Source organism: Boleophthalmus pectinirostris, unplaced genomic scaffold, assembly GCF_026225935.1.
Source record: "Boleophthalmus pectinirostris isolate CB_2022bp ecotype Guang Dong unplaced genomic scaffold, ASM2622593v1 HiC_scaffold_17, whole genome shotgun sequence".
In the NCBI taxonomy this organism is placed as follows: Eukaryota; Metazoa; Chordata; class Actinopteri; order Gobiiformes; family Gobiidae; genus Boleophthalmus; species Boleophthalmus pectinirostris.
In genome coordinates this window covers 37,531,357-37,551,356 of record NW_026571115.1, presented here as the reverse complement: position 1 = coordinate 37,551,356, position 20,000 = coordinate 37,531,357, and the positions used below count along the sequence as shown (strand labels likewise).

At 41.9% G+C, this 20,000-nt stretch overlaps 3 protein-coding genes across 3 annotated transcripts in view; 1 reads left to right on the top strand and 2 right to left on the bottom strand.

Annotated features, from left to right (window-relative positions):
* The window catches only part of syngr1a (synaptogyrin 1a), a 10,022-nt gene extending 8,210 nt beyond the window's left edge, over positions 1–1,812 (bottom strand). The window contains exon 1 of the mRNA XM_020929410.2: positions 1,388–1,812. The gene's annotated coding sequence lies outside the window, so the exon portion shown is untranslated. The remainder of the gene's footprint in view (positions 1–1,387) is intronic.
* Positions 1,813–2,206: 394 nt separating this feature from the next.
* On the bottom strand, positions 2,207–7,262 carry ifnphi2 (interferon phi 2). The gene is made up of 6 exons (XM_055152513.1): positions 6,994–7,262; positions 4,230–4,379; positions 3,876–3,950; positions 3,623–3,781; positions 3,319–3,396; positions 2,207–2,454 (listed from the first exon to the last, which is right to left on the bottom strand). The coding sequence occupies exons 2-6, from the start codon at positions 4,377–4,379 to the stop codon at positions 2,356–2,358; spliced, it is 561 nt and encodes a 186-aa protein (XP_055008488.1). The 5' UTR covers positions 6,994–7,262; the 3' UTR covers positions 2,207–2,355.
* A 1,739-nt stretch (positions 7,263–9,001) lies between these two features.
* The window catches only part of LOC129408759 (abl interactor 1-like), a 17,657-nt gene continuing 6,658 nt past the window's right edge, over positions 9,002–20,000 (top strand). The window contains 4 exon segments of the mRNA XM_055153124.1: positions 9,002–9,154; positions 9,640–9,750; positions 10,338–10,505; positions 12,367–12,543. Of these exon segments, the coding sequence (XP_055009099.1) occupies positions 9,640–9,750; positions 10,338–10,505; positions 12,367–12,543 (456 nt within the window). The 5' untranslated portion in view covers positions 9,002–9,154.

The following is a 20,000-nucleotide window of genomic DNA, read 5'->3' as shown; positions in this document are numbered from 1 at the left end:
TTATTTTTTTTGAACAGATTCTAAATGTTTCAGTGAAACTAAAGTGACTCAGCTGATCCATCATGAGACTCACGAGAAACACGACGACAACAACAAGAGCCCCTTTCACCTACCTCCTAACTCCTAACTCCTAACTCCTACCTCCTAACTCCTAACTCTTATATCCTAACTCCTACCTCCTAACTCCTAACTCCTAACTCCTAACTCTTATATCCTAACTCCTACCTCCTAACTCCTAACTCCTACCTCCTAACTCCTAACTCTTATATCCTAACTCTTATATCCTAACTCTTATATCCTAACTCCTAACTCCTACCTCCTACCTCCTAACTCCTACCTCCTAACTCCTAACTCTTATATCCTAACTCTTATATCCTAACTCCTACCTCCTAACTCCTAACTCTTATATCCTAACTCCTACCTCCTAACTCCTAAATCCTAACTCCTATGTCCTAACTCTTACCTCCTAACTCCTAACTCTTATATCTTAACTCCTACCTCCTACCTCCTATGTCCTAACTCCTAACTCCTACCTCCTATGTCCTAACTCCTAACTCTTAACTCCTACCTCCTATGTCCTAACTCCTAACTCCTATGTCCTAACTCCTACCTCCTTACTCCTAAGTCCTATCTCCTAACTCCTATGTCCTAACTCCTAACTCCTATGTCCTAACTCCTAAATCCTATGTCCTAACTCCTACCTCCTATTTCCTAACTCTTAACTCCTACCTCCTAACTCCTATGTCCTAACTCCTACGTCCTACCTCCTACATCCTACCTCCTACATCCTACCTCCTAACTCCTATGTCCTAACTCCTATATCCTACCTCCTAACTTCTTTGTCCTAACTCCTACCTCCTAAATCCTATGTCCTAACTCCTATCTCCTCACACCTAACTCATATGTCCTAACTCCTACCTCCTATGTCCTAACTCCTAACTCCTATGTCCTAACTCCTACCTCCTAACTCCCCTGTCCTACCTCCTAACTCCTAACTTCTACCACCTACCTCCTAACTCCTATGTCCTAACTCCTGCCTCTTAACTTCCCACTCCTATGTCCTAACTCCGAAATCCTAACTCCCATGCATTATCTCCTAACTCCTATGTCCTAACTCCTACCTCCTAGCTCCTAGCTCCTCTGTCCCACAGATTCACACACAGAACAGGGGAAGTTCCCCACAGAGGGCAGGGGGGCTGCTGCAGGTTTTACCCAGGAAAGATGCTCCGATCCTGGGCACAGTCTGAGCACAGGCCCCTCTAGAGCTCCAGGACCAGGATGGGGACCTGACTCTGAGTTTACCCAGGAACAAAGCTCCGATCCTGGCTTACACAAAAGCCACACGCCCTGGTCCTAAATACAAGAAAATTAAAAAAAATCCACCGACCTGTTTCAGTCCGAACGAGTCTGGAGGAGAAGCTCAAATGGTCCTGGTCTAGTCCTGGTTTAGACCTGGTTCAGACCTGGTTCAGACCTGGTTAAGTCCTGGTTTAGACCTAGTTTAGTCCTGGTTTAAACTTGGTTCAGACCTGGTTTAGTCCTGGTTTAGACCTAGTTTAGTCCTTGTTTAGTCCTGGTTTAGTCCTTGTTTAGACCTAGTTTAGTCCTGGTTTAGACCTGGTTTAGACCTGGTTTAGACCTGGTTTAGTCCTGGTTTAGACCTGGTTTAGTCCTTGTTTAGACCTAGTTTAGTCCTGGTTTAGACCTGGTTTAGACCTGGTTTAGTCCTGGTTTAGACCTGGTTTAGTCCTTGTTTAGACCTGGTTTAGACCTGGTTTAGTCCTGGTTTAGTCCTGGTCCGTGTGTGTCTGATCCGAGTCTTGTGTCTTTTGGTCAAATGACTTTAGACCCGCCCCCAAAACTTCACTGACCAGTCAGAACGTTCAGAGACCAGCCATACTTTATCACTACTGCAAATACTTTTACTTTTACTGCTACTACTACTACTACTACTACTACTACTACTACTACTACTACTACTACTACTACTACTCCTCCTGCCCTCCCTCCTCCTGTGTCAGATGCCCTCCCGTCCTTCAGAGCAGAGACAGTTTTTTTTTTTTAATGCAAAACTTTATTAAAACATGACTTACAAAAGACAGAAATATAAAAATATAAAAATATAAAAATAAATAACAAATAAATAAATAAATAAATAATAAATAAACAAATAAATAAATAAATAAACAAATAAATTAATAAATATTTCTATAAATAAATATAAAATAAATATTCAGTAAAACTTTGGTTGTGCTCCAGTTTCCAACGAGTCCCGGTCCTGGTCCCAGTTCAGGTCTGGGTCCGGGTCTGGGTCCGGGTCTGGGTCCGGGTCTGGGTCAGGGTCTGGGTCCAGATCTAGAGGTGGCTCCAACTGTAGCAGACGTGATGTTTTCTCAGGGAGGTTCTGAGGGTCCAGAGCAGATCTCTGCGGAGAACGTACCAACCACACACGTCCTGACGAGAGAAACACAACATGAGACGCACAAAAAACACACAACTATACACACAACCAACCACACACACACACACACACACACACACACACACACACACACACACACAGACACACACACACACAACCAACCACACACACACACACACACAGACACACACACACACACACACACACACACACACACACACACACACACACACACACACACACACACACACACACACACACACACACACACACACACACACACACACACACACACACACACACACACACACACACACACACACACACACACACACACACACACACACACACACAAGACACACACACACACACACACACACACACACACACACACACACACACAGACACACACACAGACACACACACACACACACACACACACACACACACACACACAGACACACACACACACACACACACACACACACACACACACACACACACACACACACACACACACACACACACACACACACACACACACACACACACACACACACACACACACACACACACACACACACACACACACACAACACACACACACACACACACACACACAACACACACACACACACACACACACACACACACACACACACACACACACACACACACACACACACACACACACACACACACACACACAGACACACACACACACACACACACACACACACACACACACACACACACACACACACACACACACACACACACACACACACACACAGACACACACACACACACACACAGACACACACACACACACACACACACACACACAGACACACACACACACACACACACACACACACACACACACACACACACACCTGTCTCTGGATCAGAGTTGTGATGTCACTGAAGTATTGATCCAAGATCCCGGACGAGTCTGAGTTCATCTGCAAGAACTGATATAGACCTGAGTTAGTACTAGTACTATAGTACTATAGTAGTAGTAGTAGTACTATAGTAGTAGTAGTACTACAGTAGTAGTAGTAGTACTATAGTAGTAGTAGTACTATAGTAGTAGTAGTAGTAGTAGTACTATAGTAGTAGTAGTACTATAGTAGTAGTAGTAGTACTATAGTAGTAGTAGTACTATAGTAGTAGTAGTACTATAGTAGTAGTACTCACACAGGGGTGGTCCAGGACTTGGTAGAGAAGATTCTGGAAATCGTCCAACTTCCTCTCGTCCCACAAGACTCCGCCCATGCCCAAACTTGGCTCCTGCTCGTCAAACACAAGCCCCACCCCCCGCAGCAACTCGTGGACCAATCGTAGCGCAGGCGAGCACTGAGGACCAATCAGAGGACAGCGTTAGAGCGTCAGATCAGACCCAAGAGGAGCTGAGCTGTGATTGGCTGTGGTTTGCTGAGGCGGGACATACCTGGACGTGATTGGCTGAGATGTTTCGGGGGAGGGTCACATTGGCCGAGTGACACTCGGAGGGAAACGCCGACCCCTACAGGACACAACAGGAAGTACACATGAGTCCGAGCACAGTACAGCGAGTATTACACTACAGTGAGTACTGCACTACAGCAAGTACTGCATTACAAGTACTGCAACGAGTACTGCATTACAACAAGTACTGCAACGAGTACTGCAACAAGTACTGCATTACAAGTACTGCAGTGCTTTAAGTAGGAGTAGTAGTATTTGCAGTAGTAGTAGTATCTGCAGTAGTAGTAGTATTTGTAGTAGTAGTAGTATTTGTAGTAGTAGTAGTAAACGATAGTACCACGTTGCGGAGGAGACTCAGCGTCTCGACGAGCGTCTCTCCTGGGGGGGAGCATCTGTCTTTACGGAGATGAGGCCAAGCGTCGCCGTGGAAACGGGTCAAAACCAGCAGCATCAGCACCGCGACTCCTGCAGGGGGCGCCATCCTCATCTGCAACAAACCACAGATCAGGACCCAGGACTCAGATCTGGTTTAGCCCAAAATGTTAAAACAGGAAAATCCCTCTGTGTAATCCACTTATTTCAACAAAGTAACTGTAATCCAGTTACCACTCACTGAAACAGTAACTTTAACAGAATACAGTTACTCATCATTTGTACTCTGATTACATAACTCCGGTACATGTAATCTGTTACTCCCCAACACTGAATATGGCAGAATTAGAGAATTATCTGACGGACAGAGTGAGCTTTGATTCTTGGACTTTGGACTTTACACATTAAACCAATAATTTTATAATTTTGGGGATTTTCCAGTGAAGTTTTTCGTTTCCGTTCAAACTCAAACGTCGTATTTCTTATTGTCTCCATTTCAATCTGTGTCATTTTTATTTTAGTTACATTTTCAGTTTTCCTATTTCTGAAGATTATAGATTTAGTTTTATTGAGATTCACTGATCATTTGTTGTAATCAAACCATTTATTTTTTCTTTCATTTTTCGAAGTTCATTTTCAGCTTTGTCCAGCAGCTGCTCGAAACTGTGTCCAGAGAAAAAGATCATTGTCAGTAAATCAAACACAGAGCAGATTTTTACCACTGACATAAATCCTGTACGTACATTATAAACACGTGAGGCCCAAAGACTGAGCCCTGTGGGACTCCAGGGCTCAGACCAGTTTTTCACACTTCAAATCTTTCACTTGGAAATATTGAGATTGTTTTTTTGATCTGGTCGTGTTTAGTGACTCTGATATCGATTTTTCCATTTCAGCCCAGAGCAGTTCGTGGGTGTTACTTTTACCGTTGGTCTTGTATCTCTTCGTCATTCTGACCTTCAGATGTTCCTCAGTCCTTCTCTGCTCATCTGAGATTCATCGTTTCTTCATTAATGAAACTTTTCCTCGAGGCGTTTGAGCGAAACACGAAACGAAACTGCCAGTCAGAACAAAACTCCTTCTATCTGAAACCTGACGACCACAAACTCCTCCACAGACCTGAGACTACTCAAACGACAAGAGCCAGACGAGAGACCGGACCCAGACCCAGACCTGAGTCCAGATCCTGAGTCTGGACCCGGACCCTGAGTCTGACCAGAGACTGCCATGATGTGTTTTCACGATTCCCCGCTGGTCTCGGCGCTCGTGGAGCTCGTGGAGCTCGAGGTGTTCGTGGCGTTCGCAGTCATAGATACGGCGCTCTCTGACGCGCTGCGGTCGGACCAGTTTTGACCGTGTTTTTCCAGTTTTATTTGAGTGGAAAACGCCGTTGCCGCGGTGACATCACAGACGTGCGTCATGGACCCGAGCACCAGGCGAAACCCGAGGACCCAGAGCGCAGACGGAAAAGCTTCAGTTCGACTCTGTTTCCACGAGCTTCACGTCTCTGAAACTAAACGACAAACCTCACCCTCGTCTGCGGCTCAGACTTTTGCTCTTTTGTTTTTCATTATTTCACATTTTCATGTTTTTTTTTTTGTTTTTTTTCCAGATTTTTTTATTTTATTTTATTTTTTTATCATTTTCACTTTTTTATGCCAGAAGAATTATTCAAAATAAAAATAATTATGATTTGAAAAATAAAAACAATATTGGGACACTTTTTAAAATGTGACATAAAAATGTGTCTCTGCGACTCTGAAGCAGAAAACGTGAGGCAGGTTCAGGTTCTTCTCCTGTGACCAAAGCCCTAAATCCTAAAAAGCCCTCAGAGATCCTGTTCCTCACAAACATCTGGACAAACATCTGACCAAACATCTGGACAAACATCTGACAAACATCTGACCAAACATCTGACTAAACATCTGACCAAACATCTGGACAAACATCTGACCAACACATCTGGACAAACATCTGGAAAACATCTGAACCAAACATCTGGACAAACATCTGACCAAACATCTGACAAACATCTGGACAAACATTGACAAACATCTGACAACATCTGGACAAACATCTGGACCAAACATCTGACAAAACATCTGACAAACATCTGACCAAACATCTGACCAAACAAACATCTGACCAAACATCTGACCAAACATCTGGACAAACATCTGACCAAACATCTGGACAAACATCTGGACAAACATCTGACCAAACATCTGACTAAACATCTGACCAACATCTGACAAACATCTGGACAAACACAACATCTGGACAAACATCTGGACAAACATCTGACCAAACATCTGGACAAACATCTGACAAACATCTGACAAACATCTGACCAAACATCTGGACAAACATCTGACCAAACATCTGACAAACATCTGACCAAACATCTGGACAAACATCTGGACAAACATCTGACCAAACATCTGGACAAACATCTGACCAAACATCTGACTAAACATCTGACCAAACATCTGGACAAACATCTGACCAAACATCTGACCAAACATCTGGACAAACATCTGACTAAACATCTGGACAAACATCTGACTAAACATCTGGACAAACAGCTGACTAAACATCTGACCAAACATCTGGACAAACATCTGGACAAACAAAAACACTTTTGGACATTTTTTCTAACAAAAAAAAAAAAAAAAAGAGAGAAATTTGGTTTTGCTTCGAGCTCTGATCTGAATTTAAACTCCACTCACCTTCAAATGTCTGGAGTCGTCTGGTCCTGGTTGAGTTCTGGCTTGGTCCTGGTTGAGTTCTGGCGTGGTGCTGGTTGAGTTCTGGCTTGGCTCTGGTTGAGTTCTGGCTTGGTCCTGGTTGAGTTCTGGCGTGGTGCTGGTTGAGTTCTGGCTTGGTCCTGGTTGAGTTCTGGCGTGGTGCTGGTTGAGTTCTGGCTTGGTCCTGGTTGAGTTCTGGCTTGGTTGGTTGAGTTCTGACGTGGCTCTGATTGAGTTCTGGCTTGGTCCTGGTTGAGTTCTGGCTTGGTCCTGGTTGAGTTCTGGCTTGGTCCTGGTCTTTGGGGCAGGTTAAATACTGAGTTGGTGGAAAGTGAAATTCTGAGCCACTTCCTCCTTTTTCACTTTTCAGGTTTGATTTTTTTTTTCTAAATTTCATTTTGTTCCTCGAGTTCAAAGTAAACCAAACCTGAGAAAACCCGAGCGGGTTTCCCCACTCCCCCTCCACTCCCCCCCCCCACTCCCCGACTCCACAAGCTCTCGAGGTCAAGACTCATAAACATAATAAATCATATCACAATGATTAACATAAAAACATAAAATAATCTCAAGTGATTCTACAGACTTCAGTAGAATCGACACTGATTCTGTTACGTGATGTAAAATATCATTTATTGTTTTTCTCTATAATTCTTGTCTTACATTTTTTAAATGTGTAAATTGGTGTAAAATTATAATGATCATCATAATTATGATGCAGTATTGAGATCAATGTCATTTTTATGTTTTTAATTATATTAAAATGAATTTGTGACAATTCTAACTGCTTTTTTGCAGTAAGAAAATGGAATTAATATTTGTTTTATAATTATTCGCCCATAATTCCACACAATAGTTAAGGTATGTATATATATATATATATATACATAATGTTATATTATATTTTATTATATTATTATAATATATAACAGTTTGAGTGAATTATGATTTACAGAGTTTTTAATTTTACATAATATAACAATGATTTTTTAAATGTTTGTCTTCAGTGTGTTTATAGATATTTATATAATTGTACAGTTTATCTGTACAGAATAAGACTGGACACAGTTATACAGAATATATAGAGTTATATAAAGTTATATAAAGTTATATAGAGTTATATATGGTTCTATAGAGTCGGGGTTATATAGAGACTCTGGGATGATGAGGGACTTGCAGCTGTAGGAAAAACAGAATCGCGTCATTCAAGTCGACCTGAGTCATGTGCTTTTTCTCCATTTAAACTGTTTTAACTTAAGATTCACACAAAAAAAAAAAAAGTGTAGCGGTGCATTGTGGGAGTTGCAGTCCGTGAGTTGCTCTCGTTTCCTGTGACTTTTGTTTTGACGAGGTCACTTCCTGTGAGACTGGAAATAGAAACTCAAACAGAAAACGAAACTGATTCATACACGAGAAATGAAGGAGTGAAAGAAGGGATGACGACACGAGCGAAACGCAGAGAGAAGGAGAGAGGAGGGAGGAGGGAGGAGGGAGGAGGGATGACATCACGAGGGCTTCAGTTCAAAACAGATTTATGACATTATCCTCATTTTAAATACACAAACTCCAGCTCAGAGATCTGATCAAAAGTCCAGAACCATCATGTATTTATTTATGCCTTTATATCTGCGGTTATTGTTATTATTATTATTATTATTATTATTATTATTATTATTATTATTATTATTATTATTATTATTATTATTATTATTATTATTATTATTATTATTATTATTATTATTATTTCGTGTGTGGGCGGTCTGTCTCTCGGAGTGTCTCGGGTGTTTCCGGAGCTGTTCGGAGTCTCTCGGAGTGTCTCGGGTGTTTCCGGAGCTGTTCGGAGTCTCTCGGAGTGTCTCGGGTGTTCGGAGCTGTTCGGAGTCTCGGAGTCGGAGTGTTCGGAGTCTCTCGGAGTCTCGGGTTTTCCGGAGCTGTTCGGAGTCTCGGAGTGTCTCGGTGTTTCCGGAGCTGTTCGGAGTCTCTCGGAGTGTCTCGGGTGTTTCCGGAGCTGTTCGGAGTCTCTCGGAGTGTCTCGGGTGTTTTCGAAGCTGTTCGGAGCGGACCGCACTGTTTCGTGTTTCGGACCGGAGCCCGGACCCCGGACCCTCTTTCCGCGCTCGTACACGCGCCTGGCCGCTCGTTCACGGTGAGTGTCGAGAGTTTGAGTTGAGTTTAGTTTAGTTTAGTTTGATTTGGTTTAGTTTGTGTCTGTGGAGAAACTAACGGTTCCTGTTTGAGGCGCTTCCTCCTCCACCTGCTCACGCGCTCACAAACCCTGCTCCTGGTTTAAGTCCTGGTTTAGTCCTGGTTTAGTCTTGGTTTAGTCTTGGTTTAGTCCTGGTTTACTCCTGGTTTAGTCTTGGTTTAGTCTTGGTTTAGTCCTGGTTTAGACCTGGTTTAGTCCTGGTTTAGTCCTGGTTTAGTCCTGGTTTAGTCTTGGTTTAGTCCTGGTTTAGTTCTGGTTCAGTCCTGGTTTGGTCCTGGTTTAGACCTGGTTTGGTCCAGGTTTAGACCTGGTTCAGTCCTGGTTTAGTCCTGGTTCGGTCCTGGTTTAGACCTGGTTTAAACCTGGTTTAGTCCTGGTTCGGTCCTGGTTTAGTCCTGGTTTAGTTCTGGTTCTGGTTCTTTCAGATGGACCTGGAGCAGATCCTCAGGGAGGTTCCTGAGTCTCTCAAAGCTTTGACTGAAAATCACCAAAACCTCCAGAACGTGGCTCAATACTGTTCAGACAACTACACACAGGTAACACAACAACACACAACAACACACAACTACACACAACTACACACAACTACACACAACACAACAACACAACAACTACACACAACTACACAGAACTACACACAAACTACACACAATACACACAACACACAACAACTACACACAACTACACAGAACTACACACAACTACACACAACTACACACAACTACACACAACTACACACAACTACACACAACTACACACAACTACACACAGGTAACACAACAACACACAACAACACACAACTACACACAACAACACACAACTACACACAGGTAACACAACAACACACACAACTACACACAACACACACAGGTAACACAACAACACACAACTATACACACAACACAACAACACACAACTATACACACAATACAACAACACACAGGTAACACAACAGGACCTCTCTCTCTCTGTCCTCAGTCGCTGGGCGGTCCTGAGGCTCTGTCGGTTACGCGTCAGCTCTTGTGTTGTGTGTTGTGTTGTTGTTGTGTTGTGTGTTGTTGTTGTTCTTGTGTGTTGTTGTTGTTGTGTGTGTTAGTGTGTGACCTCTGACCTCTGTCCTCAGTCGCTGGGCGGTCCTGAGGCTCTGTCGGTTACGCGTCAGCTCTTGGCGCAGGCGTTGGCGTCGGTGGCGTTTCAGATCAACTCTGTGTCTGAGTCTCTGCTGCGTCTCCTCGACCTGCAGCACAGTGACCTGAGGCGCCTCGAGTCGTCTGTGAGCCTGCTGAGTCAGGTCAGTGTGACCTCTGACCCTCTCCTCTCTCCTCCTCCTCATCCCTCTCTCATTCTCTCTGGTTCTGTTGTTCTCTGTGGTTCTGTCGTTCTCTCTGTCGTTCTCTGTGGCTCTGTCGTTCTCAGTGTTCTGTTCTGTTCTGTCGTTCTCTGTGGTTCTGTCTGTGTCTCTGTCGTTCTCTGTGGTTCTGTCTGTCGTTCTCAGTCTCTCTGTTGGTTCTGTCGTCTCTGTCGTTCTCTGTGGTTCTGTCGTTCTCTGTGGTCTCTGTGGTTCTCTGTCGTTCTCTGTGTTTCTCTCTCGTGTTCTCTGTGGTTCTGTCGTTCTCTGTTTCTCTGTGGTTCTCTGTCGTTCTGTCGTTCTCTGTGGTTCTGTCGTTCTCAGTCGTTCTCTGTGGTTCTGTCGTTCTCTCTCAGTCGTTCTCTGTGTTCTGTCGTTCTGTCGTTCTCTTGTGTTCTGTTCTCAGTCGTTCTCTGTGGTTCTGTCGTTCTCAGTCGTTCTCTGTGGTTCTGTCGTTCTCTCAGTCGTTCTCTGTGGTTCTGTCGTTCTCTGTCGTTCTCTGTGGTTCTGTCGTTCTCAGTTCGTCTCTCTGTTCTCTGTTCTCTGTGTTCTGTCGTTCTCAGTCGTTCTCTGTGGTTCTGTCGTTCTCAGTCGTTCTCTCTGTGGTTCTGTCGTTCTCTGTCGTCTCTGTGGTCTCTTTCTCTGTGTTCTGTCGTTCTCTCGTTCTCTGTGTTTCTGTCGTTCTCAGTCGTTCTCTGTGGTTCTGTCGTTCTCTGTGGTCTGTCGTTCTCTGTGTTCTCTGTGTTCTCAGTCGTTCTCAGTCGTTCTCTGTGGTTCTGTCGTTCTCAGTTTCTAGTCGTTCTCTGTGTGTTCTGTCGTTCTCTGTCGTTCTCAGTCGTTCTCTGTGTTCTGTCGTTCTCTCAGTCGTTCTCAGTCGTTCTCTGTGGTTCTGTCGTTCTCAGTCGTTCTCTGTGGTTCTGTCGTTCTCAGTCGTTCTCTGTGGTTCTGTCGTTCTCTCAGTCGTTCTCTGTGGTTCTGTCGTTCTCCGTCGTTCTCTGTGGTTCTGTCGTTCTCAGTCGTTCTCTGTGGTTCTGTCGTTCTCTGTGGTTCTGTCGTTCTCTGTGGTTCTGTCGTTCTCAGTCGTTCTCTGTGGTTCTGTCGTTCTCTGTCTGTTCTCAGTCGTTCTCTGTGGTTCTGTCGTTCTCTGTCGGTTTCTGTTCTCTGTGTGTTCTGTCGTTCTTCAGTCGTTCTCTGTGGTTCTGTCGTTCTCAGTCGTGTCTGTTTCTGTTCGTGGTTCTGTCGTTGTCGTCTCTCAGTCTCTGTGGTTCTGTCGTTCTCAGTCGTTCTCTGTGGTTCTGTCGTTCTCAGTCGTTCTCTGTGGTTCTGTCGTTCTCTGTGGTTCTGTTCTCTGTGGTTCTGTCGTTCTCTGTTCTCTGTCGTTCTCAGTCGTTCTCTGTGGTTCTGTCGTTCTCAGTCGTTCTCTGTGGTTCGTTCTCTTGTTCTGTCGTCTCTGTTCTCGTGTCGTTCTCTGTGTTCTGTCGTTCTCTGTCGTTCTCTGTGGTTCTCTGTTTCTCAGTCTTCTCTGTGGTTCTGTCGTTCTCAGTCGTTTCTCTGTGGTTTCTGTGGTTCGTTCTCAGTCGTTCTCTGTGGTTCTGTCTGTTCTCAGTCGTTCTCTGTGGTTCTGTCGTTCTCTGAGTCGTTCTCTGTGGTTCTGTCGTTCTCAGTCGTTCTCTGTGGTTCTGTCGTTCTCAGTCGTTCTCTGTGGTTCTGTCGTTCTCAGTCGTTCTCTGTGGTTCTGTCGTTCTCAGTCGTTCTCTGTGGTTCTGTCGTTCTCAGTCGTTCTCTGTGGTTCTGTCGTTCTCAGTCGGTGGAGATGCATAAGGAGAAAGTTTCTCGCCGTGAGGTCGGCGCGTTCACGTCTCAGAGGCGTGTCCCTCGCGCTCTCAAGCTCCTCCCTCCCGCGGACCCCAAGCCCCGCCCCCCGTACACCCGCCAGCCAATCAGCTTCCAGCTGCTGGACACCGTGGGACACGGAGTCAAGGTGAGTGACAGGACCAAGACCAAGACCAGACCAAGACCAAGACCAAGACCAAGACCAGGACCAAGACCAAGACCAAGACCAGACCAGACCAAGACCAAGACCAGACCAGACCAGGACCAAGACCAAGACCAGACCAAGACCAGGACCAAGACCAGACCAGGACCAAGACCAAGACCAGACCAAGGACCAAGACCAGGACCAGGACCAGGACCAAGACCAGGACCAGGAGACCAGACCAGGAGACCAGGACCAAGACCAGGACCAGACCAGGACCAAGACCAAGACCAAAGACCAAGACCAAGACCAAGGACCACCAGGACCAGACCAACCAGGACCTGACCAGACCAAGACCAGGACCAGGACCTGACCAGACCAGACCAGACCACCAGGACCAAGACCAGGACCAGACCAGGACCAGGACCAGACAGGACCAAGGACCAGACCAGGACCAGGACCAGGACCAGGACCAGGACCAGGACCTGACCAGGACCAAGACCAGGACCAAGACCAGGACCAAGGACCCAGGACCTGACCAGGACCAGGACCAGGACCAGGACCAGGACCAGGACCAGGAGACCAGGACCAGACCAGGACCAGGACCAGACCAGGACCAAGACCAGGACCAGGACCAGGACCAGGACCAAGGACCAGGACCACCAGGACCAGGACCAGGACCAGGACCAGGACCAAGACCAGGACCAGGACCTGACCAGGACCGGACCAGGACCAAGACCAGGACCTGACCAGGACCAAGACCAGGACCGGACCAGGACCAGGACCAGGACCTGGACCAAGGACCAGGACCAGGACCTGACCAGAACCAAGACCAGGACCAGGACCAAGACCAGGACCAGGACCAAGACCAGGACCAAGACCAGGACCAAGACCAGGACCAAGACCAGGACCAGGACCAAGACCAGGACCAGGACCTGACCAGGACCAGGACCAGGACCTGACCAGGACCAGGACCAGGACCAGGACCAGGACCAGACCGGACCAGGACCAGGACCAGGACCTGACCAGGACCAGGACCAAGACCAAGACCAGGTCTTGTTAGGTTGGTGTTTGTTGGTCCAGACTGAGACTCTGTTTCACTCAGAGCCTCAATGTTCCAGTTCATTTAGTCTGAGCAGAAACACAAACGTCTGAACCTCATGAAGCTCCAGGACCACGAAGACCCAGGACCACGAAGACCCAGGACCACGAAGACCCAGGACCACGAAGGACCACGAGACCCAGACCACGAAGACCCAGGACCACGAGACCCAGGACCACGAGACCCAGGACCACGAGACCACGAGACCCAGGACCACGAGACCAGGACCACGAAGACCAGGACCACGAGACCCAGGACCACGAGACCCAGGACCACGAAGACCAGGACAGGACCAGACCACGAGACCCAGGACCACGAGACCCAGGACCACGAGAGACCCAGGACCACGAGACCCAGGACCACGAGACCCAGGACCACGAAGACCCAGGACCACGAGACCAGGACCACGAGACCCAGGACCACGAGACCCAGGACCACGAGACCCAGGACCACGAGACCCAGGACCACGAAGACCCAGGACCACGAAGACCCAGGACCACGAGACCCAGGACCACGAGACCCAGGACCACGAGACCCAGGACCATGAGACCACGAGACCCAGGACCACGAGACCCAGGACCACGAGACCCAGGACCATGAGGACCATGAGGACCATGAGGACCATGAGGACTCAGTCACAGATTCTACACCAGAAAACTTTAAACTTAAACTTCAGATTCACGAACTTTTCCCTGAGAAACGCAGAATTTCCATGAACATGAATAAAATGATTTTGTCACGAGTCGTCCACAAACGTCCAAGTGTCAGAGACTCAAACTTAGTCCAGACCTGGACCTGGACCAGAGGACGAGACCGAGACACGACCTACATCACCATAAGGACCAGGACCTAGGCCAAGACCAGGTCTATACCAGGTCTAAACCAGGTCTATACCAGGTCTAAACCAGGTCTAGACCAGGACTAAACCAGGACTAAACCAGGTCTATACCAGGTCTAAACCAGGTCTAGACCAGGACTAGACCAGGACTAAACCAGGTCTAAACCAGGTCTAGACCAGGACTAGACCAGGACTAGACCAGGACTAAACCAGGACTAAACCAGGTCTAGACCAGGACTAGACCAGGACTAAACCAGGACTAAACCAGGACTAAACCAGGACTAAACCAGAACTAAACCAGGACTAAACCAGGTCTATACCAGGTCTAAACCAGGTCTATACCAGGTCTAAACCAGGTCTAGACCAGGACTAAACCAGGACTAAACCAGGTCTAGACCAGGTCTAGACCAGGACTAGACCAGGACTAGACCAGGACTAAACCAGGTCTAAACCAGGACTAAACCAGGACTAAACCAGGACTAAACCAGGACTAAACCAGAACTAAACCAGGACTAAACCAGGTCTATACCAGGTCTAGACCAGGACTAGACCAGGACTAAACCAGGACTAAACCAGGTCTAAACCAGGACTAAACCAGAACTAAACCAGGACTAAATGTTTCTTCAGTTTCCTCAAACTGAAACAGGAAGTGATGCGACCGCAGACTCAGATACTTCCTGTTCAGAAAAAAACATTTAAAACCATGTTCTCCCTGTGTCTGTGTGAGTCTGCAGTAGCAGTATTAGTAGTATTTGCAGTATTTGCAGTATTAGTAGTATTTGCAGTATTAGTAGTATTTGGAGTATTAGTAGTATTTGCAGTATTAGTAGTTTTTGCAGTATTAGTATTTGTAGTATTTGCAGTATTTGTAGTATTTGTAGTATTTGTAGTATTTGCAGTATTAGTATTTGTAGTATTTGCAGTATTAGTATTTGTAGTATTTGCAGTATTAGTATTTGCAGTATTGTAGTATTTGTAGTATTTGTATTAGTATTTTATTTGTATTTGTAGTATTTGCAGTATTTGTAGTATTTGCAGTATTAGTATTTGTAGTATTTGCAGTATTAGTATTTGCAGTATTTGTAGTATTTGTAGTATTTTCAGTATTAGTATTTGTAGTTTTGTATTTGTATTTGTATTTGTATTTGTATTTGTATTTGTATTTAGTATTTGCAGTATTTGTAGTATTTGTAGTATTGTATTTGCAGTATTAGTATTAGTATTTGCAGTATTAGTATTAGTATTTGTAGTATTTGTAGTATTTGCAGTATTAGTGTCAGTATTTGTAGTATTCAGTATTTGTAGTATTTAGTATTAGTAGTATTTGCAGTATTAGTATTTGTATTTGTAGTATTTTGTAGTATTTGTATTTGTATTTGTAGTATTTGAGTATTTGTATTTTAGTATTTGCAGTATTTAGTATTTGTATTTGCAGTATTTGTAGTATTTGCAGTATTTGTAGTATTTGCAGTATTTGCAGTATTTGTAGTATTTGTGTATTTGCAGTATTAGTATTAGTAGTATTTATTTGCAGTATTAGTATTTGCAGTAGTATTTTGCAGTATTTGTAGTATTTGTAGTTAGTATTTGTATTTGTATTTGCAGTATTAGTATTTGTAGTATTTGTAGTATTTGCAGTATTAGTAAGTAGTATTTGTATTTGTAGTATTTGTATTAGTATTTGTAGTTTTTGCAGTATTAGTATTTGTAGTATTTGAGTATTTGTAGTATTTGTAGTATTAGTATTTGCAGTATTAGTATTTGTAGTATTTGCAGTATTAGTATTTGTAGTATTTGTATTTGCAGTATTTGTAGTATTTGTAGTATTTGCAGTATTTGTAGTATTTGCAGTATTTGTAGTATTTGTAGTATTTGTAGTATTTAGTAGTATTTTGTCAGTATTTGTAGTATTTGTAGTATTTGCAGTATTAGTATTTGTAGTATTTGCAGTATTAGTATTTTAGTATTTGTAGTATTTGCAGTATTAGTATTTGTAGTATTTGCAGTATTTGTAGTATTAGTATTTGCAGTATTTGTAGTATTTGTAGTATTTGCAGTATTAGTATTTGTAGTATTTGTAGTATTTGCAGTATTTGTAGTATTTGTAGTATTTGCAGTATTAGTAGTATTTTGTAGTATTTGCAGTATTAGTATTTGTAGTATTTGTAGTATTTGCAGTATTAGTATTTGTAGTATTTGTAGTATTTGTAGTATTAGTATTTGTAGTATTTGCAGTATTAGTATTTGTAGTATTTGTAGTATTTGCAGTATTAGTATTTGTAGTATTTGCAGTATTAGTATTTGTAGTATTAGTAGTATTTTGTATTTTGCAGTATTTTTGTTTCAGTATTTAGTATTTGTAGTATTTGCAGTATTTGTAGTATTTGCAGTATTAGTATTAGTAGTATTTGCAGTATTAGTATTTGCAGTATTTATTTGTAGTATTTGCAGTATTATGTAGTATTTGTATTAGTATTTGCAGTATTTGTAGTATTTGTATTTGTATTTGCAGTATTTGTAGTATTTGTAGTATTATGTAGTATTTGCACCTGTACCATTATTATCTCTTACTACTATTACATTCTTCTAGATGTATTTATAGTAGTATTTGCAGTTCATTAGATCATTTGTTTATCATGCTTATTGTCTCAAGTATTTTTAGTCATTTTGGTAGTATTATGTTGATGATTGCATAGTATTTGTAGTATGTTCGATTGAGTACAGTGCATATTGTTAGGTGAGGCAGTTGTGTATGAGGTGTTGTCGATGTCTTTGCGGCTGAGACGTATGTAGCCAGAGTATTCGTTATATATTTGTAGTTGTTTGTGTGCTTAGTGGCGTATTGCATGTAGCGGGTTTATTATGCTGAGTGATGTTTGTGGTAAGTAAGTTGGTCAGATGTAGTAATAGTTTGATTCAGCGTCAGGTACTTACGGTACGCATTTGGTATAATTTTGTAGTAATTGTGTAGGTGTTTGGCAGTTGGTGGATGTAGAGTGTATTTCTTGTTAGTAGTTTGTTAGGTATTTGCAGTAATTTAGTATATTGTATAGTATTTTGCAGTATTAGTATTATTTTGTAGTAGATTTTGTAGTAAATTGCCATGTATATATGCTTTCTGTAGATATGCAGTATTTCGTATTGTAGTATTTAGTATTTGCTGCAGATTATTGTAGATATTTGTAGACATTTTGGCAGAGATGTCGGACGTGGGGGATGGGTCATATTTTTTTGTGATGTTTACTTGGGTGTAGATGGGTAGTTGTTTTTAGTATTTCTTGCAGTATAGTTATTTTGGTAGTATTTTTTGTAGTATTGGTGTGCATGTATTAGGTATTTTGGGTAGTATTTGTAGTATTGCAAGTAGGGGTTGATGTGGTATTCGCGATGGATGGGCGGGACTATAGTAATTTATTGTTTGAGTTTGATCTGTGCGTAAGAGGTTAGCTATTGACAGCTGGGTGGCGCAGATAGTGATTTACGAGTTATATTTGCAGTATTTGTATATCTTGGGTACAGTTTTTTGCTAGTATTAGTATTTGTATTATTTGTAGTATTTTAGTATATTTTGCTTTTGCAGTATAGTATTTGTAGTAATTATATGTCTTATAGATAACTCGCAGTAAATTTTAGCTTAGTATTTTGGTAGTATTGTCGGGTGTATTTCAGTATTTACAGTTAGTAATATTGACTAGTAATTAGTATTGGTATGTTAATTTGCAGTATTTTGTGCCAGTAATTATCTGCAGATAAATTATAGTTAGTTATGAGTGAGTTGGTTTTGTATGATACTTAATTATATTTAATGTCAGTATTACTATGTGAGTTTTGTAGGATATTGCAGTAAAATTTAACATGTATACATTGTTATTGTAATTCTAACAGTAATACCTTTGTCCAAATTAATTCTGTAGTATTGTAGTGAGTTTGCAGTCAAATTAAGTAATTTCAAATCTACTGTAGTATTCTTTGTAGTAGTCCTATGCAGTAATTATTCTAGTATTTGTAGAATAACTACAAGACTAATAATTCTGTGGAAAATTACTAGTAAATTTATTTGTAGATTGCAGTATTAGTATTTGAAGTATTCATGGCACATGGTAAATCTTGCCAAACCTAAGTCAAATACTTGCAAATACCTAATACTAACATAAATTTACAATAACTGTATTGAATACTAACAAATATCTTGATGCATAGATCTCTTGCATAATACTACTATTTGTTCTACAAGTATAATCTTGTAGCCGAAGGTATAGTATCTGCATTCTGTATTCAGATAATGATCTTTGTAGTAAGAGTACAAATATGCTAGTATTATGCAACGTATTAGTAAATATATTGTAGATTTGATATATCTTATGCAAAGTGAGTTCAAATATACTAAAGTATTCAATAACCTGAATATAAGCTAATAATCAATGATAAAGTTGCCAAATAACTAATTTGTAGTAATCATAATTTCAAGTACTTAGCTAAAATTACGTAGGAACAAATGTAACTTTTGTAAATCTGGCAGAAAATATTACTTCTAGACATAACTACGATATATATAGTTATACATTATAGAAGTACTAAATTACTTGCGCAAAATATACTAATCTTAATACTGATATCAAATACTTATGCAATAATATCTAATAATCTAGCAGAATACTTACAGAATTATTCGACTTGCAGTATTTTTGTAGTATTTGTAGAATTTGCAATACTGCGAAAATACTTAGTTTTACTTTGATAAGATAATTTCTAAGTGATCGTTGCAAATACTAATAAGAGTATTACTATAATGCACTAGTAGTTAGCTAAGTAATAATTATCTCTGTAGTATTAATATGCTTAGTACAATGATTACTGCATAATGGTTTCTTGCAGGTTATTATAATATTTGGTACGTTGTATGTTTATTTACTACTATATGTATCTATTAACTGGTCAAATAATCTAACAAAATGACTGTGCAGCATATATGTACCGAGAATTACTGCAATAATTCGTTGTAGTATTTTGCAGTAAAATTATAACGTGCAATATATGTACTCGTGTAACATTGAAGTATATTTAGTACTTGCGAGCAGATAGATTATATGTCTAGCTATATTTATGTTAACAAGTCTGCATTTAATATTTATAGTACCATACAAGTACCTAAATTATAGCCTTAGCAAATACTTTAAGAATACTATACTAGCAGTAAAATAACTACTCATAATACTACAAATATCTTGTAGCTAAATAATTCTAATTACTGGGGCACAATAACTACTAAGAGATTGTTACTGCAAAGTATTTAGTATTACTATTACTTTGTAGTTATTCTTTCGTAGTATGTTGATGTGAATGAGTACATATATATAAATACTACAATATCTGCGCAAATACTACAAATTACCTGCAAATACTAATAACCTTACCATGGGAAGAGAATAATCCACCCTAATGCTACAATTAGTATATAAGTACTACAAGATCAATCAATATCATAGGATATACGTTTGTAGTTATTTAATTATCGTCAGTATT

Bases quoted from the DNA above. Each gene is read 5' to 3' on its own strand.
- ifnphi2 (XM_055152513.1), bottom strand. From the start codon at position 4,379: ATGAGGATGGCGCCCCCTGCAGGAGTCGCGGTGCTGATGCTGCTGGTT. The intron at 3,951-4,229 runs GTACTATCGTTT...TGTGTCCTGTAG, and splicing joins TGAGTCTCCTCCGCAACGTG to GGGTCGGCGTTTCCCTCCGA. The intron at 2,455-3,318 runs GTGTGTGTGTGT...TTCTCTCGTCAG, and splicing joins CAACTCTGATCCAGAGACAG to GACGTGTGTGGTTGGTACGT.